This window comes from Penaeus vannamei, chromosome 21, assembly GCF_042767895.1.
Source record: "Penaeus vannamei isolate JL-2024 chromosome 21, ASM4276789v1, whole genome shotgun sequence".
Classification (NCBI taxonomy): domain Eukaryota; kingdom Metazoa; phylum Arthropoda; class Malacostraca; order Decapoda; family Penaeidae; genus Penaeus; species Penaeus vannamei.
This window is the reverse complement of record NC_091569.1, coordinates 7747654-7762653: the sequence shown is the minus strand read 5'-3', so window position 1 is coordinate 7762653 and position 15000 is coordinate 7747654. Positions and strand designations below refer to the sequence as shown.

At 40.9% G+C, this 15000-nt stretch overlaps 1 protein-coding gene and 1 long non-coding RNA gene across 2 annotated transcripts in view; one reads left to right on the top strand and one right to left on the bottom strand.

Moving 5' to 3' along the window:
* The window catches only part of LOC138865438 (uncharacterized), a 69590-nt gene that overhangs the window by 28277 nt on the left and 26313 nt on the right, over nucleotides 1-15000 (top strand). The window lies entirely within an intron of this gene.
* Nucleotides 12142-15000, bottom strand: part of LOC113807838 (probable G-protein coupled receptor AH9.1) — a 5933-nt gene continuing 3074 nt past the window's right edge. Inside the window, exons 2-4 of the mRNA XM_027359136.2 lie at nucleotides 14219-14362; nucleotides 13780-13941; nucleotides 12142-13579 (exon numbers count right to left, since the gene is read on the bottom strand). Coding sequence (XP_027214937.1) covers nucleotides 12567-13579; nucleotides 13780-13941; nucleotides 14219-14261 — 1218 coding nt within the window. The 5' untranslated portion in view covers nucleotides 14262-14362 and the 3' untranslated portion in view covers nucleotides 12142-12566. The remainder of the gene's footprint in view (nucleotides 13580-13779; nucleotides 13942-14218; nucleotides 14363-15000) is intronic.

The window sequence follows — 15000 nt, the reverse complement described above, 5'->3', positions numbered from 1 at the left end:
CACACACACACACACACACACACACACACACACACACACACACACACACACACACACACACACACACACACACACACACACAAAGAAAGAAAGAAAGAAAAGAAAGAAAGAAAGAAGAAAAAAAAAACGCCAAAGGGAATAAAAATGGCAAAGTAAATACCACGACGCTTCGGCAAAGGCAGCGGCATATAATCAGTCAACAATCCAACATGATTCCACGGTTGATATCATTCACTGTCTTCTCCACAGTGAAGAGACTTGGCAGCCACTGTCCTTTAGGCTCCGCGTCAGAATTCAAAGTTAGTCCCATATCCAGGTGGACGTCGGCCGCATGTCAGTAGAGGAACATGTGTACCAAACCGCGGGATGAGGCGGTGGAATGGCCAGGTCCTTTCCGCCCCGACTTTAACCCAACATGGTGTTAGCAGCAGGCCAGAATTTAGTTGACTGAGAGGACGTCAACCCAGGACCTTGCCATTACAGATCTACGACTTTTTCACACAGTTAAGCCGCCTCCTGGACCCATGTAAACAAGTAGTTACAAAGTAATTGTAGGCAGTAACTCAGGCGCCAATTGAAGCGAATGCCTTAATATTGCTATACTGTCTCCAAAAGGAAAAATCTGCATTTGATGGAAATATATTATCTTAGTTATGCAAAGTAGACATCTCGATTTCTTCATAGACTTTTGAGGCACTGAGTTTTCATCATAATTATAGATAATAGATACATAAGACTTGCAAATCTTCAAGCTGAATTTCTTTAAAAGGAAATATTTGAACATAATAACCATAATATACAGAAATCGCACGATGCAAATCCTTAATCCTAGAAAAAAAATCCCCTTTTAATTCTTGCTAGTAACCTTAGTTTCCTATTTTTCTCCAAACCCTCGCCAGTTTCTTTATTTACGTAGTATCGATAATAAAACCTTAAGATAAACTGAAGGTAAACACTTACTAGTGTCTTCAGTAATTTATCAATAGACACCCCGACAGTTAAGCTCACTACCCCCGTTTTCTTTATTAACACGGAAGAAAGTGGACGACCGCATTTAAAGGGTAACTCTAAATTTATCGAAAATTAATATAAGATCGAATAATTCTATCTGTGTATTAAGGTTGATAACTACCATATGACTTTTCTACTACAGTTCACTCCATGTATTAAATACCAGCGACTGAAATAAACTCGAAAGCAACAAAGCTGTTTCTCCGCTACACTCCCCTTTTAAAACTCGCACACTCAGCTAACTCAACGCAAACTCACGCATGAACTTCAGGAGAGGTCTCCTACAAAGTCAGTCTTAACAAGTTTATTAATCACGAAACATGTAATTATGTGCCCGCTCAACAAGCAGAGATAATGTGCCAATCACTTCCCCAAAAGTATCAATCCTTGTCACCGACACTAAATACATCTCCAGTACTGAAGCTTTTTATCTAATGCTTTGTAATACATCGCCGGTAAAGTACGTCAGTTTGTTGTCGGTATTTAATTTTCTTTATCATAAAATTACAATATTTTACCGAAGCAACAGCAGCTTCCTGGTCGGGCCTGCTGTAAACTCCATATTTTATTTCCGTCATTTTTTCCGCCTCTTGTCTATCCTCGTGAGTCCCTCCAGGAGCCTATTGTCATGTGTGGAGATTGTTTCTGTCCTTGGCTGTCAAGTGTCGTTTGATTTCCAACGCGAAGAATTGTTCTTTAGAGTTTCCAGAATATGAAGTCACGTGAATTTTCTTTTTGAATTCCCTAAATTTATGGAAAGCCTGACAAGCCACAAAACTATCCTGTCGAGAATCTAGTAAGGGCCCCACGACACAAATACTAAGATATCACCTCTGACCCTGGCTCCCTGACAGGATAAGGAAAAGCTCAATATGCGAAGCTGAGCCTGAGGCTATGCCTATAAAATGAGCCCGGGCGGTGTCGACTAATGCTGACTCGATCAACGAGCGTTAGCTGGTGCTGACTAATCTAAGCTTTGTCCTTACCCACCGCGATACCCAGCCACAGCGGTAACCTCCAGGCGAAAATTGCGAACCGCAGACTCCTCGGATGAGAGGCCGCTAGAGGAGGAGAAGGAGGAGAGAGAGAGAGAGAGAGAGAGAGAGAGAGAGAGAGAGAGAGAGAGAGAGAGAGAGAGAGAGAGAGAGAGAGAGAGAGAGAGAGAGAGAGAGAGACGAAGGGAGGGAGGAAGAAAAACAGAGATAGATAGATAGAGAGGGAGAGTGAGTGAGTGAGAGAGAGAGAGAGAGAGAGAGAGAGAGAGAGAGAGAGAGAGAGAGAGAGAGAGAGAGAGAGAGAGAGAGAGAGAGAGAGACAGACAGACAGACAGAAAGACAGACAGAGAGACAGACAGAGACACAGACAGAGAGAGAAAGAGAGAGAGAGAGAGAGAGAGAGAGAGAGAAAGAAAGAGACAGAGAAAGAGAGAGAGAGAGAGAATGAGAGACAGAGAGAGATTGCGAGAGAGAGAGAGAGACAGAGGAAGGGAGGGAGGAAGAACAAGAGAGACAGATAGATAGATAGAGAGAGAGAGAGAGAGAAAGAGAGTACCTTCAGGAACGATTATGATAAAAGGCTGAACAAGTACTGTCTGAGAGACACGCCTTCTTAATTGCTTCGGGTCGATACTGCCTCCGACGCCTCCGCCCAATGACTCGCTGGTTATCGGCAAGAGGAGCCCGACGTCGCTTACCGCCAGTCCGGTCGCTACGCCTGTAACTGCCTGCTTACTGCTACCTGCTCGTCATGGCTTCTGGGATTCCCGTCTACTCGCGGTTTCTACGCTTCTGGGCCATCGTTTTCAAGGCTTTAGGAGGCTTCCCCTACTCGTGGGACGGCCGTGACAGTAAAAACTTGTTCCCTGGACTCAAACCCCGGATAGGTCTACGGGTTTGGTCATACCTCATAATTTCATTCAATTTGGCGAATGTCATTTTTCACGCATCCATTTCCTTGCTGAATGCTTGGTCCGTTCTTGCCGCCAGTAGCGTAACCAGCTCTACTTTAAGAAAGATTCTTAGAGGAATAGAAGTATTGGTGATCCTCATCTTGCAGCTCCACTTGTGGCTGAAGAAGGGTGATTTGCAGTGTCTCTTTTCTCACCTAGATATGTGTTCGCCAGGATCCTCGATGCGCGAATGGACAATCACTCATGACAAAGGCTATGTGGTTACTATCCTCCTCCATGTTTTCTATATTGTCTCCGTCGCTGTGGGTATATTACTGGGATCAACAATTTCGTTTATGTCATTGTCTTCTGTCGCATTTTATGCTGTGTATAGCGCTATGACGTCTGTGTATACATTATCTCTTTACATGATTGGCAAGTTCCTATACTTAGTTCTAACAGACAGTTTTGAATCCTTCAACGCCAAAATCAAAATAAGCGACAGCATGTACGGCACTAAGAGGGCCAAGCAAGTTAACATTCTGTTCGAGGTTGAACCGCGGACGAAGGCTTCCGTCGCCCCGGCGGACCACACAGCCTCGTCAGAATCACACGTGGGCCTAGGAAGCCTTCTCGAGGGGCCGAGGGAAGCCCAGGTGCCAGGGGAGAGTGAGGCAAACGCCATGCGGGAACTCAGCAGAAAAGTCGTCCACGTCCATGAGTGCCAGTTGCTCATCAACCGCTACTTCGGCCTCCCGTCGCTGGTCATCACGTCTCTCTCCGTCGCCTGGATCATACACGATACGTACAGCCTGATACAAGATACAGACAACACATCAGCTTCATGGGAATTACTCCTGTACATCCTCTACAGCATATCTGTGCTAGTCATCTTATGCTGCGTCGGTGAAGAGGCGAGGGGAAAGGTAAGCCTAATACTCGTAAATGAGGTCATTTTGCGTCAAGGGTCGGTGGAAGAATCTTGTATTTCCGATGAAAGGAAAAATATTCACGTAATTTGTAACCAGTTTGGACTTATTATCTGAGGTTTGTCTAAACTGTTTTCAAAATATTTAGGAATCATGAAGATCATTTAGCAATCTGTATTCCCAGCATATCACATCAGAAACGTCTGCATTCTTTTCAACAGGTTAACAGCATGCGGTTTGTGGTTTCCCGTTACAGAACAGCAACCTCTGACCCTGAATTAGAAAAACAGGTAAGATATGTTATATTTTTCCACAAAAGCATACATGGTATATTTTGAGTATATGCATTAGCCACTGTATATTATTTTTTTTATAGCACTTAATGTACTCTTACTTCAGAATGTTAGTATATATTGCTACTATACAATCTTAAATATCTCCCTCCTTTCATACAATTACAAGCACTGTGGCTTTAAAAATATGTGCAATAAATTGTACTGTATTTACACCAACTGCACTTAAACCTCATTCCACACGGCCGTTCAACCTCCCTTTTCAAGCGTTCTTAGCTACACAAATGGCCATTTTTGAGATTTTTGCGTTTGATGAAAGTTCTTGCGAGGCGATGTGAACTCTAGCTCGGTCGGAAGTAAACTGTGAGGGGTAACGCAGCTCGGTGTGCTTTTATGACAATAGCTATAACGTTGAGGGAATGGTAATGGAACGGTTCACACAGTATTGGTACGGTTCAGACGATATCAGGACGGTATGGCGAAGGTACCGGAACCCTACCAGAACGTTAACAAATCCGCTTGGATCGGTAAATAGAAATTGGAACGGCCCAGGATGCTTTGGGATCGGTATGAGAAGGGTAGGGAATGGTGTGAGAGCGCTACTGGTGCGGGGTGTATTCTGGTGGCCGTTCGCTTCCAGTCCGTTAAGCGTTGCGTTACCGTTGCTGAAGTTGCTTTAACGATCCATCCGTTCCACTTCATCACCGTTCACATCGGACGGGAGGGGATCGTAGCCCGAACTCAGCTGTCCCTACCGTTCCTACAGTTCGAAGGAGTTACATTAACATCCTATGGCGTTCTATTTGGACTCTGCTAAGGTCCCCAATTGACCTTCCTCATTCCAGTTACTTTATTCTTTTGAGATGTATTTTTTCTTTTGTTTCAATAAACGTGTCAAAGTCATTCCCATAACGTCCCTTGTTCGGGAGCCAGAACGGGTGCGTGGAATAGGGGTATTACCCATACTGTCTTCACATATGGTCTAATTTCAAGTCGCGAAGACAAATGTCCTTTAACCACAAAGTAATCCCTTGATAAGACTTCGAATCTTGCACCTTCAGCTGACCTACCTCCTCGACCTGCTTCACCTGTTTCCGGACTTCCGTGTAATGGATTTTTACACTGCATCGAAGGCCAGGCTGGTCGACGTAAGTACGGGCATCACCCAAGCCTGGAAGCGAGACAAACGCATGAGGAAGTAGAATAATACAAAAAAATATATGTTTATATATAATATGAAAATAAATAAAGTAGAAAAATATCAGAATACAACAATACAATAAAACATTTCAAACAAAGCACAGAAAGTTAAAGTAAAACGCACCACACAAAGTTGTTAGTGAGAATAATGACATTTATAAAGATCATTATCATAGCTGTTATTACTATGAGGATAATGAGGATAATAATGATACTATTACTTCCACCAATACGACTATAACTATAATGATAATGATGATTGCAGTACTACTAATAATAACAGTAATATTGATGATGTTGATGAATGAAAGTTATAACATTAAACATTGTGATAGGATAGTGATAGCGATAATAATAACAGCGATGGTGATATAATGATATTAATGATACAATATCAATCATCATAGTAATAATAATGAATAATAATTATACAATATTAATCATCATAGTAATAATAATAATGATACAATATTAATCATCATAGTAATAATAATAATGATACAATATTAATCACCATAGTAATAATAATAATGATAATAATAATTAATGGTTATGCTACTACTACTACTATTAGTATTAATACAAAGTAATAATGATGGTGATAGTAGAAATGACTATAGTAATAATAATAACAAAATGATAATAACAATAATGTTAACAGTACCAATTATCACAATAACAACGATGTTGACTGTGAAGTTAATTATGAAGTTAACGATGATAAAATAATATTACTAACACTACAATAATGAGAAGAAACATAGCAATGATAATAATATCAATATCTATTATTAATAATATAATAATTAGCACTATCATCATTATTATCATTAATATCATTGTCACTATTATTACAGTCATTACCATTATCATTATCGTTGCTATTATCATCACCATTATTATTCTCTTAGTAAAGGTAACGTGATACAATGCCGTGGTAAGAAAGGAGAGGACAGACAGAGAGAGAAAGAGAAAGAGAAAGAGAAAGAGAAAAAGAAAGAGAGAGAGAGAGAGAGAGAGAGAGAGAGAGAGAGAGAGAGAGAGAGAGAGAAAGGGTTAGAGAAGAGAGTGTGTTCACTGGTTTCATGACTTGCATGTGGATCCACCGCCGTGCAGCCTGGCGCGAAAAGGAGAGCGGTTCTATGCAAGCTCGCCTGCCGGTTCATGGCCTTAGTATTCTCAAGACTTTGTGCAGGACCTTCCACTGGCAACTGGCTATCTCTCGGTCCCAAGCTGAAGTGTAGAGGAAGTAAGACGACATTGCCCTGAGTATGTGGATACCCCCTGGCTCCGTACCTGCTCCTCCTCCCCCCTGGATCAGTGGGTAGGCATAGGACCCACTGACACTGGATGACTTGGGAGAGAAAATAGATTTTCCTTCCATCTAGCAGGCTGCATGCTTGTGAGGCTCATTCTTGGGCAAAGCGAGGGAGGGGCAGAGAGGGCATCTATTCCAAGCGACTGGTCAACTTATAACTTAGGACAAGCCACCTGGGTAGGAACTTTGATGACCTCCTTAGGACTGGATGAACGACTAGCAAGGGAAAAGGGCTGACTGGTAAAGGTTGCTGCTCCCTCAGCTGAACAATTCGTAACGACCAAGCTGCAGAGATCAACTTCACCAGACCTCGGGAGTCTAAGGCTGAATGTGGTCTATGTCAAACTAGCTTTCAAGGAAAATGGCTGACCTCAACGAGATTGTTATCATGTATTGGGCGACTTCTCTATGGAATCTCACTTTATGTTGACTTTGAGATTGCTTGTGGGCTGATACTGGTGATTAGAGCAGTCGTTCTCCCGGACTTTGATCATGATGAGGATTGCTGGACTCCTGATTACAAGTTTGCATAGCTGAACCAGGTACAGTGATCCAGACAGTGCAGCCAAATACATCATCCCATTCCCGGTTGAACGGTGTTCATTGTGGCAAATTCAGAAAAGATATGCATGAGAATGAGACATATCTGATTGGCTTCGAGTATATCTTCGTCAGAAATATATGTATTATTGACGAAGACATAATGAAAACCGGTCAAATACATCCTGTGCATAGTGAAGATAATCATTCTAATTCATACCTTTTCTACAAATCCCTATTCCCACACATGATCCTTCAGATCTGAAGGGATTTCTGGTGCCAGTTTCTGTAGTACTGGTTAGGGGCGTAGCTATGATAAAATGACAGTGTAGGATGTGATTTTCCGCATTCTGAGCGATTCTTCAACGAAAAATTAATCTCTTTCTCTCTCTCTCTCTATCTCTTTCTTTCTATCTATCTCTCTCTCTCTCGCTCTCTATCTCCCTTTCTCCCTATAGTGTTATTCAAAATTTTACTTTTGAATACCCTCACATTTTCCTTGTTTTATCTCCTAATTGTCGATAAAGTGTCAGCCCGGTTCTTCAGTGCCTAATAGATGCTACGCCATTGCTGATCGTAGAATGGTCATGGCTTCACTCCAGCTACACTCCAAAGCTACCTGTCCATTCGTGAACCTACTCATGTTTCGCTTCGACAGATTGATTCAACTAGTGCACAACTAATTTCACTTGGCAGGTCATGGAAGACATGTTGAAATTACCACTTTTCATTACATCTGGAGAAGGTAACTCGTTTCAGTCAGCGGGGTGGAGAGAAGACAATTTGTTGCAAAAAAAACTGGAATCTTTAAATAAACTCCACAAATAGGGCTTACAAGGATCTTAATCAGGAGGCTGTTGATCATCTCATCAAAAATTCATCTCAAAACAGAAATATCCATTCCCTAAATTACGGTGTTGTGATGAAAGTTATCATGGTAGAAAAATAAAAGCTGCACCAAGAACCTAGTAATGTGACATTTCTCCAATATGAAAGGACTTATGCTAAGGTCAGGCAAGTGCAAAAGTTGTCTAGGAGGACTTCGGTGAAAATGGCATTTTCCTTAAATCAGTCTTAACCCTTTCAGCAGATGCTTATGAGACGAAAGAAAATACTATGCAGAACTTTTTCACATGGAGACTCCACATGATGGCAGTTTTCTTGACCTTGAGATGGTCTACAATCCTATTTGGAAGTATGACATGCTTGTGAAGCTATATGATGACCTGAAACACTAGGCTGTGAATAGGCAAGTGTTTTCCTGATCATGAAAGTCTGCTAGAAGAGGTCCTACAAGAGGTGACATAGAGTGCCTCATATGGAAGCTCAAGGTAATGAGGGCACTTGTTATTTTGAAGAGTGGCTTGGAGCAGACTATGAAATAATACTTTGTTTTACTAACCATTTATTTGTAATAACTTCGCCCTAACAATGGATAGGAGGCATATTCTTCAGCAAAACCCATGGTTCTCAATTCATAATAAAGCCCTCAGAATATGGTCTTACAGTCTGTATGCGATGAGAGTGGAGACCCACTCTTTCATTCCACCATCACTACGGAAACTTGATTACCATACGAGAAAACAAAGAATTCCACAAGCTCTAACATATGGGCCGTTTTCAGCTCCCTACGGTAGGAAAATGAAGCATCCAAAATCTAAAATCTCCAAGAATTTACCTGTTGGAGCTCCCCAGGTCCTCCTTTGGACCAATGCACTTGAGCTGGGTTCTTATCAGTACTCAGAAAGGTGCAAGGATGCCACCTTCTTGAGACATACTTATGTTTGGCAGAGTGGATCTCCTAGCTAACCTTGTTGCATGACGAATACGAACTCCTGGTTATTGGCCGTGTGCGTTGCCGCTGCACTACGAATGGCGGTCACATCATAATTAATTTCTGTTACTGTCATAATACAGTGTAATAATAAGGATATAACTTTGATTATGAATATAATGTTGATGTCTTCGTAATGGTGATGGTGATGATATTCATGAAGGCATCGGATACTCATGATAAAGCATATGTTCAGAAGGAATAATTTCCTGCTACCGCAAGGTCCTTATGAACTGTAAAATTATGAACTTATAAAAGTGCTGACGATAATGATACACATAGTAACTGTAAGACCTAAAGCCATTATAATGATAATGATGATTATGATCATCATAGAAAGGCTTAGTAGTAGTAGCATTGTTTTGCTCAAAAAATGTCAGCTTTGGCTTTGTGCAATACATCTTGTTTCTTGTCAACCTTGTTAGTTTCCACCTCAAGGTCCCTAGATTATGGTTTGTTGTGCGATGCTGGTTCGTCTTGTGTTCAGTTTAACATTTGTGCTTATTCTAAAAATGATAATAGGAGTAACAATGATCAAAAGCCACCAATGACAAGAATGATAAAACAATGATAATCAATGCCTCATACACATGCATACAAGCACAGGTATTTTTAAATCGTTTATTTTTTCTATTGTGTGTGTGTGTGGGTGGGTGTGGGTGCATGTGTGTGTTTCCAATGTTCCTGCTTTGTTCCTTTCCTATACAAAATAACGTAAGGGTGTTTTTTCCGCTTTTCCTTCCAGATTTCCAGCTTCATCGCAACCTACCTTGTGATATTAATGCAGTTCAGGACATCAGAACAATCCTTGGCAGAGTAACGGAGAAGAAAGAAGATCTCAAAGGTTTTAAAAGCATTTCACTGGGCATAGTATGTCAGTGTAATTTTATGCGTGTTTATGAACGAAGATTTATGTGGCAGTGTAATTATGAACGTTGATAAAGTGTTTATGAACGAAGATTTATGCGGATTCGTTTTAGGTTGCATGTAGAATGGTCATTTCTGCAGCATCAAATTATAAATAAGAAGATCAATCCTGTTCCGTAAAGGATTCTGCTTTACAGAATAGTCAGATTTGAAGTTCAAGGATAAATGTATTTTTTTGTTTTAGTTTATTCAATTATTCATTATTATATTCATTTATTCATTTATTTATTTATTATTATCATTATTATTATCATTGCTTGGTCAGGTCTACAGGAGTGAATTTCAGCTTAATTCTGTTTTCGTAATTCCAAGGTTTTGTACATATATATACATATATATGTATATATATTTATATGTGTGTGTGTATGTTCGTATATATATATATATATATATATATTATATATATATATATATAATATATATATATATATATATGTATATATATTTATTTATCGATATTAATTCGGCAATTAAAAGATGTATTGGTTCATATATATATATATATATATATATATATATATATATATATATATATATATATATATATATATATATATATATATATTTATTTATTTATCGATATTAATTCGGCAATTAAAAGATGTATTGGTTCTGATATATATATATATATATATATATATATATATATATATATATATATATATATATATATATATATATATATATATATTTATTTATTTATCGACTTTTAAATTCGGCATTTAAATGATGTATTGGTTCTAAATGTAAAGATGTATGGACCCCAATGAAAACGTTTCTTAACGTATATTTATTTTTTAAAAGGCATATCAATATATATATCAATTAAGTGTTAGATTTAATAGAGTAAGTTATAATAATCATTTACAAATGGTTGGTTTGTTTAAATGTTAACAATTCAATGGAGGGAAAGCAATAAGCAAGGGTATCTCACAGTCCTGTCAGACGGTGTCCTGCTTTCCTCCCGTGCACAGGTATGTATGTTAAGTGTTGGCATCGAAAATCGTGTTTCCTCTGAGATCAGACATTGTGATGCTTGATAGGTGAATTAATTAATTTATGGAATCCCTGTGTATTGAATTGTGTTAATTAATACAGCGTCCTGATCTTCACCCGTGCACAGAGAGAAGGAATGGAGGAAAATAAGGCGACCCCACATACCGTGATGCCTGCCTTGTTTGGAAAACTTTATGTATTAATTCTTTGGGGCTCGTGGATACAGGAAAGGAATTAGGCGAAGGAGACAGTTCCAGCGGCATCAAAGATTGAGGGTGGAATCCCATATTCGAGTAAAATGTAAGAGATGAAAAGGTTAAAAGGAAGGAATCGATTACCTTAAGTACAAATGAGTAACGAGAATATACTGGTGGAATGGGGGTGACGGTCTCGATTCCTTCTAATGTTTGTGTTTATTATGGTCAAAGTAACGATTATTGACTTTTAATACATAGGTAAAGTGAGTGTGTAAAGTAGACTTGATTTAAGTTAGTAGAGGATATTATGTTTCATATAATATCTATTTCTAAGATTTACATTGTAGTATGTCACCTGTATATCATTATTTTTGAATAGAATAAAAAGTTAATGGTTAAGAATGTTTCCATGCCCACTTAATATCTCAGTAAAGAAATGAATTCAATCCATCGCATGAGCCTTAAGACCGCGGTCATGCTACTCACATTATAATTATGTGTCAAATTTAGGTTTTCTTGGGATTTACTTTAAATTCGAAATCCCGTGTGGTCGCGGCACTACTGGAGATTAATAATGATAATTGAGTTGCATAGGTCATGTCGTGGAAAAGAAATGTTGAAAAAAATGTGTACTAATTATGACTGTGATACTTTCTCTGATAAGATTATCATTAATAATTTTACTAATACATCTTGATAATTTGCATATGAAAAATAGCCTTTACGACACACACACATACACACACACACACACACACACACACATATATATATATATATATATATATATATATATATATATATATATATACACATATATATTATTGTATACATATACAATGTGTTGCTGCTGATATCTTTACACTGTTCCTGGCCGCCCCCATTCACAAGGTTGGACCCTACCTTCCTGTGTCACAACGTTACTCTGTTGGCAGATATCATTTGACTGAAGATATCTGCAACCAAAATAGAGAGGGGGGGGGGGGAGAGAGCCATAGCTGTTAGATGTTTGGTTTAATGTTTTACTTTAAAACATGATAATGTACATATAGTCATGTATGCACATGCACCCATATTTGTGAATGTATTTGTATCACAGTTTCTCGCACTATTACTTATTCATGTTGACCATTTTCAAAAAGGAGTATTGACAGCATTCACAGACAAATTCATGTTTATTTTGGAAATGAGGAAAGCTGCCATTGTGCTATGCAAGGGTGTTCTGGCTAAGCAGAGGGATCTGATTGCCGGCATTGTGCCCTCTGCATCATGAGCACAGGGACCCGGCTACACTGGGTCCATCCAAGGGGATGAGAACTAGGGAGGTCCTGGCACCATCTGCCTCACTGCTTATGATGCTCTTTCTAGTGAAAGATATTCTCCCACATTCACACTGTCTGTGTTAGGTTTCTTTCTGAGGCTGCAATAACAGCCTAAGTTTCATTTGCTTGCTCCCTTAACTCTTCAGTGTCAGCATATCCTGCGGTCCTTGTGGGCTCCGCAGAAGGCGTCTTTCCTCTCCCGTTATTTTTGGCCAGCTGTTGCACCGCGATCAGCACTCTTGACACTGAGGCTCCGGCGAGGGAGACCTGCCGGCGGCGCCGAAAGATGTTCTTCAGCGCCACTCTGATGGTTCTGCTGCACAAGATGTACATGTAGAAATTAATAGCATGGCTGAGGATTTCGAGGTTGTTTCCCACAGCTCTGAAGACCTCGTAGGTCGTCTCGTGTTTAGGGTTGTCTGTATGAATTGCATTGAATATCCCCGAGGGCAGCATGGTCACGCTGAAGGTGATCATGACGGCCACCAGCAGCGAGATGAGGTGCTGCTCCTTGCGGTGCCTTCTCTCTGCAGTTGACGAGACGGTGAGCTGCAGACTGCCACTGGCGGAGCTCCTAGCCATCTCGTTCCTCCTGGCCCGCAGTCGCAGAAAGCCCCTCATGGTGAGGGCATTGAGGACGACCAGAAGGATGATGGGGATGAAGGACAGCAAGGCCTGCCTCACCCACGCGTACGGGCGATACCAGTCCTCAGGAAAAAGCTTCGAGTTGAAGTGCACCACCCACCACGTCCGGTTGTCAGGAGGGGTGCACTTGGGCTCGACGCACTCCACCGGTTGCATGAGGAAACACGTGGGTAGCCACACCAGAACTGAGAATGCAACTGAGCCTGCAATGGCTAGTCTAGCACAGCGTTCCGTGTGGATGGCTGTGAAGTGCGTGGGGCGACACACTGAATAGAAGCGGTCCACTGTGATGAACACCACGACCAGCACCGAGACGCTCATGGGCATGTTAACCAGAAACACCTCGAAGTGTGCGTACCACACGGCCGTGGAGAAGGCAAGCGTCTTTTCATGTTGGAAATGCACTAACATGGACACGACCATGCAGAGGGAGAGCAGGTCACTCAGAGCAAGCACCAGGAAGTAGGTGAACGTCACCCCTGGGGAATGAAGTGGAGTGAAGCGCAGGCGTAATGGGAAATGTAGATTAATGCAATAGTACAGACATATTTCCCCATACCTTCATCAAGATAGTATGACTGATACGCATAAAGGCAGCGGACGAGATCGCCAAAAACATTCAAACAAAGTGGGATAGGTTTGCCCCCGTGCACCGGGTCACCCCACCCGCGAACCTGACCTCTGAACTGCGGCTGGCGAAGCAGAATGATGGTGAAGAGATTGCCGACGATGCCCACGGCGACAGAGATGGGCGCGACCACGCCATACGCGATAAATCGGGTCCTTGCCACCTGCTCCTGCTGCCAGTCATTCTCTCTGGGACCCAGGGCGACACTTCCACCTGGCGGAGGGAAAAACGTGCTGTGATGGGAGAGGCTACAGATGGTCCATTTTTTCCAGCCAACATAAAGACATCTACATAAGGTGAGCTGGTTTATTTAGAGGCATATTTGATTCCAGCGACAACATATCAACCATATATTGTTGTCCTGTTAGGAATGGGAGGACATGTTCTTTACACACTAAAAAGGAAACCATTTACATAATAAATATGGTTCAGGACCTACAAACCAATAACCCACCTGTCGAAAGGTTACTAAAAAGTCAAGAATACGCACTCCATAAAGGTGGCAACCCAAAAGGTCCATCCATAAGGGTCATGTTGCAGTGACGTGGTGAGCAGGGAGGAGGGAGATTCACTCAGAGGAAGGAAAAAAACGGATATCGTTTCCGTCTCGGCAATCGAAGACCTCTTTTCGGTTCTGCAATAAAGAAAGAAGGAATATATCCTACTAACTCTTTTGTACATCATACACGCTAGTAAGTACTATATCCGAGGGCACACAGATCCATTAATGTTCTCAGACCAATTGCTCGACCATGTTCATTCAATATTTAGGTGGTTTAAACTTCATCTATAACGTAACATTTATATAGTTATGCTACCGCACTACAATCTAATGCAGTGCAGTTACCTGAATTTATTGACCAAAGTCAATAATTATTGTATGAGTGTATATAATTCTGTGTCTAGGGATTTAACAACGCCAGGTGCCGAGCCGTCTACCTGCCTCTGTTAATCATATTGGGAGTGATTTTAAATCCTTTTGGAAGAGAGGTACAAGCCACTCCCTCTTGGTGAGGCCAAAACCTGGAGTAAGTGCAGCTTGCGGAAGAGGTCAAGGTCAACGAGAAACTCTGGCCTTCCTGCTACAATTCATTCTGTTTTAGATACCAGTGACTGAAATAAACTCGAAAGCAAGAAGGCTGTTTCTATGCTACGCTCCCCTTTTTAACCATTCGCACACTCAGCTGACTCAACGCAAACTCACACACGAACTTCAGGAGAGGTCTCCTACAAAGTCAGTGTTCTTTTGCGCTTTTCTCCGCCCGGCAAATG